The sequence below is a fragment of the Juglans microcarpa x Juglans regia genome, chromosome 3S (genome assembly GCF_004785595.1).
Source record: "Juglans microcarpa x Juglans regia isolate MS1-56 chromosome 3S, Jm3101_v1.0, whole genome shotgun sequence".
Taxonomy (NCBI): Eukaryota; Viridiplantae; Streptophyta; class Magnoliopsida; order Fagales; family Juglandaceae; genus Juglans; species Juglans microcarpa x Juglans regia.
Genome location: NC_054599.1, coordinates 15,124,686 through 15,131,399, shown reverse-complemented (window position 1 = coordinate 15,131,399; position 6,714 = coordinate 15,124,686). Strand labels below are relative to the sequence as shown.

The 6,714-nt window shown below is 36.1% G+C and overlaps 2 protein-coding genes and 2 long non-coding RNA genes across 4 annotated transcripts; all 4 read left to right on the top strand.

Moving 5' to 3' along the window:
- Positions 1-268: 268 nt before the first annotated feature.
- LOC121258715 lies at positions 269-981 on the top strand. Its single transcript, XM_041160258.1, has 3 exons — positions 269-443; positions 537-670; positions 854-981. The coding sequence occupies exons 1-3, from the start codon at positions 343-345 to the stop codon at positions 979-981; spliced, it is 363 nt and encodes a 120-aa protein (XP_041016192.1). The 5' UTR covers positions 269-342.
- A 103-nt stretch (positions 982-1,084) lies between these two features.
- LOC121257971 lies at positions 1,085-1,499 on the top strand. The gene is made up of 3 exons (XR_005939300.1): positions 1,085-1,214; positions 1,294-1,376; positions 1,460-1,499. It is a non-coding gene; the product is annotated as an uncharacterized LOC121257971 (long non-coding RNA).
- Positions 1,500-1,503: 4 nt separating this feature from the next.
- On the top strand, positions 1,504-4,066 carry LOC121258714 (the record flags this gene model as incomplete). Its single annotated transcript, XM_041160257.1, has 2 exons — positions 1,504-1,528; positions 3,668-4,066. Coding segments are annotated over 2 exons (399 nt in total), but the record flags the coding sequence as incomplete, so codon positions are not given.
- Positions 4,067-5,837: 1,771 nt separating this feature from the next.
- Positions 5,838-6,484, top strand: LOC121257972. The gene is made up of 2 exons (XR_005939301.1): positions 5,838-5,930; positions 6,337-6,484. It is a non-coding gene; the product is annotated as an uncharacterized LOC121257972 (long non-coding RNA).
- The last annotated feature ends 230 nt before the right edge of the window (positions 6,485-6,714 follow it).

Genomic DNA, 6,714 nt, shown 5'->3' with positions numbered 1-6,714 from the left:
CAAGCGAACAATAGGGTTTGTGTCTCGCTCGAGCGAAGTGCCGAGCAGGACTTGAGCGAACTCTCGGACTTCAGCTTCGCTCGAGCCATATGAAGTTGCTAACAATTTTCTTCTAATTTTTAATTCTTAAATCAGTGGTTCAGTCATATGAAGTTGCCAAGTTGAAGAATGACAAGGATGGTTGTTCTCCTGTGGTGGAAAGGTCTGTTTCATTTACCGAAGGTTATGTCCATGTTTTCATTTACCAAATTTTTTGGTTAACATTTTAGGCATATAATTCCGGTGTTATATTTAATAATCATTTAATTTTTTTACTATCATTTAATCTGATATCTATAATTGATGCTTTTGAACAAAAATGCAGAGAAACCCGTGGAAGCTAGAACAGCAACTACAATTTCTAGTGCTCCTGCAGATAAAGGGGCTAGTTCAGAAAAGCAGAGGTACTCAATCTTGTTCCCTATCTTCGCTAATTGTTCCCCTTACCTTGTTCAAAAACCTTTTCCATGATATACTATATTTTTTGTGTCATGAAGGGTTGCAAGGACTGTCATAATTGGGAGTCTTCTTGATGCTGATTTGGCAGAAGAGGTTCATAAACAAGCCAAGGAGATTGGCTCTATTTGTTCTGTAACGTATCATCTTCCTAAAGAAGATCTTGACCAGCATGGTATGGGTAATTTTTTCCCTATCTAGCATAGGGGAGGGAGGGTCAGGATATATTCTTTTTTATGATTGGGAGGGTCAGGATATATATTTTTTTAATAAGTGGGAGGGTCAGATATATTAATTGAGCAATGAATGCGTTCTGTTTCGGATGTAGAATTGACCAAAACACGTGACATTTCCCCAGGTCTTGTTCAAGATGGATGCAAAATGGATGCTTCAGCTATACTTTATACTAGTGTTAAGTCAGCACATGCTTCAGTTGCAATGATGCACCGAAAACAGATAAAAAGGGGAATTGTCTGTTCTAGTTGATGTCATTTTTCATCATTAGCTATCTCTTTTCAGCCATGGTTCATATAGATGTCAATAGGATGAGTCCAGCATGTCTTGATGGCATTGTTCTCATTGATACCATTATTGTCAGTTTACTTTTATTCTTTGTATCTAACTGTCTATTGCAGGGGAATTCTAATATCCTGTTGGTTTATTGCTAGGGTTCCAAGACTCGGAAATGGAAACTTATCGTTAGAAATCTTCCTTTTAAGGTTTGATCTAATCAAATTTTCATCTTTTCTTCCCCTGTTATGAGGATCTTGACAACCAAGTCTCTAAACCTCAATGTAGGCCAAAGTGGATGAGATAAAAGATATGCTTTCGCCGGTGGGGTTTGTTTGGGATGTATTTATCCCACATAATCCTGATACAGGGTATACACCTCAATATCCAAAGTTACTTCATCTATTGATGAAAAATCATTCTTTTCTCTTAATACCATATTTTCCCTGTGCAGATTGTCCAAAGGTTTTGCGTTTGTCAAATTCACATGAAAATTCACATTCTGTTCTTGCTTCAGAAGATGGTAATTAAAATTCTGCTCTCTTTACGGTTAATAGATTTGTGTTACTTTCAATTCTTGGTCTGTATTAAGGAGAGTTAAATCCTTCTCCTTTTATGCATAATTATAAGAATATTACTCATTTACTTATATAAAAAAAAAAAAAAGAATATTACTCATCAAAATATATATATATATATAAGAATATATATTTTTTTTAGTATTAGAATATATATTTTTATTAGTACCTATGCAGATATCGTTCATGATATTTTGAAACTCACTCGGGGCATTTTTGAGACCGAATGGCATCACATTCGATTCGTAATGACCAAATGGGGTAACAAAGGCTGTCTTATACCTATCTGACTCGGCTATTTGGATTTGCCAAAAATCCGATTTTAGGTCAAATTTGGAGAAGACAATGACATCACTCAACCTATGAATTAAGTCATTTTTGTTGGGAATAGGGTACCTAATTCACTCTAAAATTTTATTCAATGGTTTGTAATTAATGACTAGACGAGGAGTACCTCTCTCTAGCTCAATATTTTTCTGGACATAAAAAGCTGGACAGGACCATGGGGACTTGCTATCTCTAATTATGCATTTTTTCTTAAGATCTGCAATTTCGTTGTGACAGAACTCTAAAGTCTGACTATTCATTTGAATAGGTCTGGCTTTAGTGGGAATATTATTTTCATCAAAATTTTTGATATAAGGAAGAGAAACGATGTGTTTCTTCCTGTGCCAAAAAGTATTGGGTAAATCAAATCAAACATAAAAAAACAAGACGCTTGTTGGAATCATCAATTTTTGAAATCAAAATTGGGGAGGATAATTGTTGAGAAATCTTTCTATATCTGATCTCCTGTTAGAGGAAGTTCAGATGTTTTTGTTTTGCAAAAAGTAAAGATTTCAAACCTTTTATCTTGATCAATCTCTTGACGAGAAGCAAATTTGAATTTAAACTTTTGTCCAAAAGGGTCGGTAGTAATTCCATCATTTTCAGTCAAAAAGGGATACAAAGAGGAAATAAAAGGGATTCCTAAAATCACTTTGTCAGACATGTTTCTGACTAAAACAGAAGGAATCTTAAAACAGATATTGTTTTGACAAACATGAGCGTTGTTGAGCTCATAATTGATCTTCATTTGAGATCCATTTGTCGAAAACAATCTTTCAGTAGATTTTTCAAAATATTTACTAGGAATGAGTCCTTCCTGAATGCAATTCAGGTCTAATCCAGAATCAATCATAGCAACAACAGAAAATTGAAAATCATGAGCAACCATAATGGTAACACGTGAAAACCATTTTGGAGGGATAGTATGATGAATCAAACAGATCTAGTTATCAGCAGCTAACTCATGTTAGCTTGAACCAGAATCATTTGTTTGCTCATTATCTGAAGGAATATCCTGATCAAGTTGTTTATCAATTTTAAACACTAAAAATTCTTATTTTAAAATCTCATTTTCAGACTTAAGGTTGTTAACCTCAGATCTGAGTTCAACGATTTCTTTTATAACAAGATTTATTTTGTGTTGTAAATCAGAAGTAGAAATTTCCTTAGATTTTTTTCTTTTGAAATCTCTCCAAGATTTCTGGTTCTTATATATATATAGAAGAATATATATTTTTGTTAGTATTAGTCAAACATATGGAATAGTAATAAGAATATTAAAAGATAGTTAATATTTTTTTTTCTTGATTGGGGAATTTCATTGTAATGTTGGGTGGGCCAATGTGCTGTAGCTAGGCATTTGGTGGGATTCCAATGTGAGATACACACGCACACACACATGCACTAGCTTATTTTCTGGGCTATTTAAATTTGATATTAATAGGAGGTTGGTAATCCTAGCCAGATACGGTTTGAAGCAATTATTTAGGCATGTTTTACAGTTTTAATGTGATGATGTTTCTGTGTACGGGCAATGACTTTATAAGCTTTGTACAAAATGGAAACTTTTTGGGTTCATATTGTTGACACATTTATAAGCTTTGTAATGCAGAAACAAACCCCACTGAAGTTGCATTCTATATACTTTTAGAAAACCATATATTCCGTCTACATCCTTTCTGGCGTGAATCATTTTTCTTTAACTTCTTAAGTAATTGAATTAGAAGATCATAACTCCACATCTTAATGAAGCATAGCCATAGATTTCACAGGAAAACAAGATGGAAGAGACGATGAAGGTGACAATAGCAGTGTGGATTTGGAGGGTGAGGTCGAGGATACTAACCAAAAATCCAAGCACCCTCATAGCAATGATAGTGTGTCAGATGACTTCAATACAACAGAGAAAGAATACATTCCTACTGAAGCTGATTTTAATGAGGAAACAGACATTGCAAGAAAGGTTCTGAAAAATTTGATTACATCCTCTACCAAAGTAACTCTTCCCTCTCAGGTTGATGTTTTGATGCTGCCCAAGAGAAATGAGGAGCTGAATTTTGTTGACACCATTGGTGCACCAAATAATTTATCTGCTAAATCTGCAGAAGTATCAGGTGTTACTAAGCCATGAAGCTCCAGCAAAGTCGAGTCAGCAAGACCGAAATAGACAGAAGGAGAAGATGATTTACAGAGAACAATATTTATCAATAACCTTCCATTTGATCTCAATAATGAAGAGGTTAAACAACGGTTTTCTGGATTTGGGGATGTGCAATCCTTTGTACCAGTGCTCCATCAAGTCACTTCGTATGCATTTTTTTAAAACTCAGCATGCTTATGTACTTCATTTGCTACTGGAGTCTGTTTTGATCTCTATGTGCTTGTGGTAGGCGTCCAAGAGGAACAGGTTTTCTCAAGTTTAAAACGACAGAAGCAGCTAGTGTTTAGTTACTGCTGCAAATGTTGGATCTAGTCTGGGGATTTGTCTAAAGGGTAGGCAATTGACTGTTTTGAAGGCATTGGATAAAAAATCAGCTGATGATAAGGAATTGGAGAAGGCCAAAAATGAGGTTCATGACCCACGCAATCTTTACCTGGCAAAGGTTGATTTAGCGAATTCCGTCTTCCCCGGTTCATTGTAATTCCTAGTTTATTTTGTGTTTGCACATCTGCAGTGTTATATTTTTAGGATTTGTCTCAAATTTGATTGACTTTCTTCTTCTTCTTTTTTTTAATATTTTAATAGGAAGGCCTTAATCTTGAAGGAACTCTAGCTGCGGAAGGGGTTTCAGCTTGTGATATGTCTAAAAGCCAAATGTAAGTATTTCATAAATGATGCAGCTTATTCTTCTCAATGATGAACTGGATCTTTCATGTGGTGAATGCAAGATGAGAAGCAGTTCTTACCTGTGGCTGTGCTTGGTGCACAAATATTTCCCAATTATATATGAAGTTTGGATGATGCTCTTGTTCGTCATTGTGGCATACATGTGCGTTCTAGAACATCGAATAAAAAAGAAATTATCTGAAATGGACTCTTGTTCGTCATTTTGAGCTGCTTATAGTTGTATATCAGTATATATAAGACAGCAAAAGGGTTCAGAGAAATGGACTCTTTGTTTGTTGCGGAGTGGTGACCATATAACAACCGCTTCTTCCCGCATTTCGCACCTTTCCTTACTCAGTCTGTGTGTGTGAGTGAGAGAGAGTTTGGAGAGAATGGAAGCTAGCTCACCTTCCAAGTGGTTTTTGCTCTGTATGGTTTTCTTTCTGAGTCTTCAGCCGGCACAGTGCAGTGTCACCTATGATATGAAGGCACTCGTCATTAATGGGCAGAGGAAAATTCTCTTTTTTGGCTCTATACGAAAATTCTCTTTTCTGGCTCTATACACTACCCCAGAAGCACACCTGAGGTAACTTAATTTACAAAACTTAATCCAATACTTCGGTTTTACTCATTTTCTTCGCTCGTGCTCTCTTTTCCTCTGTTTTCAGCTGCATTTCTTATACTTTCTGGTCGACATTAGCTGATGAGTTATGGTTTTTGTTTCTTTTCTATTCTCGGGGGTTCAGTATAATTTTGAGGGGAGATTTGATTTGGTTCGGTTTATCAAGATGATTCAGAAAGCAGGATTATACGTGCATCTACGCATTGGACCTTATGTTTGTGCAGAGTGGAATTTTGGGTAACAAAAATTTCCTTCTTTGGGTGACGAGGAGTTGCTGTTCTTCAAATTTAATTATTTCATCACCTTTTGTTTTTGTGTTTTTTTTTTTAATTAGGGGATTTTCTGTTTGGTTGAAGTATGTTCCAGGCATTAACTTTAGAACAGATAATGAGCCTTTCAAGGTCTCTCTCATGCCGCCTTCGTCTTCTTCTCCTAACCCTAAACCCCTTTGGCTTGTTACAATGGGAAAGAGGAAGAAAACATAAGAGGGAGGCAGAACCAGAGCCGAAGTGAACACTGCCCTTCCACTCTGTTCGTCTCCAATCTGCCCTACTCTTTCACGAATTCTCAGGTATTCGCTCATATCTCACAACAAAACTGGGATAAGCCGTTCTAAATGGGTTCTACTTTATCTTCTATGCTAGTATTTGAGATCTGTAGTTTTTCTGAGAGCCATTGTCAGAACTCAAAGTAGACCAATTGCCTAAGTATGACATGAGGAAGCAAATGAGACAATAAATGAAGGAAATTCTCCAGTTAATGGCTCTGCTTCTATCTATGGCGTTGTTAATCTCAAACTCCTTGGTTGGATTATTACTTTCTGACCTGGTTTGTTGAGTATTTTGGCTTATAAAAAAGGGACAACTCAAAGAAGCTAAATAGGAACTGTTATGTTTTTCTGACTACCATCGTTTATTCAATTATGTTATGCATAATTGAGTAAAACGTGTCTGTTTTCGTTACTTCTTTAATTTCAGCTTGAAGAAACATTCAGCGATGTTGGACCGGTCAAGCGGTGCTTCATGGTTATGCAGAAGGGTAAGAAAGAAATTTTTGTCCTAGCAGTAGTGGGCATTATCATATTGGGAGTGTAAATCAGACTGCTGGAAATAAAATTTTTCTATTGTCATGTGCTGGGCCTGGGCTACAGGGCCTTATCTGGGCTAGAGGGCCTTATCTGGGGGCCCATTATCTTTTTCCAGTTGAGTTTATGCTTTAATGTTGTTATTTAAGTATGTAGTTAGTGGTAGGTGCATGTCTTGCCGAGTCTTGCTGAAATTCAGCCTTAAGAATCTGTCAAAGATCTTGTTGCTATTATTTCGTGATTTCCTTATTGTTAGTAGTGGTCTAGTAAG

Coding starts and splice junctions, on each gene's coding strand:
- LOC121258715 (XM_041160258.1), top strand. CDS start 343: ATGCTTTTGAACAAAAATGCAGAGAAACCCGTGGAAGCTAGAACAGCA. Junction 444..536: donor GCTAGTTCAGAAAAGCAGAG/GTACTCAATCTT, acceptor TGTGTCATGAAG/GGTTGCAAGGACTGTCATAA. Junction 671..853: donor AGAAGATCTTGACCAGCATG/GTATGGGTAATT, acceptor ACATTTCCCCAG/GTCTTGTTCAAGATGGATGC.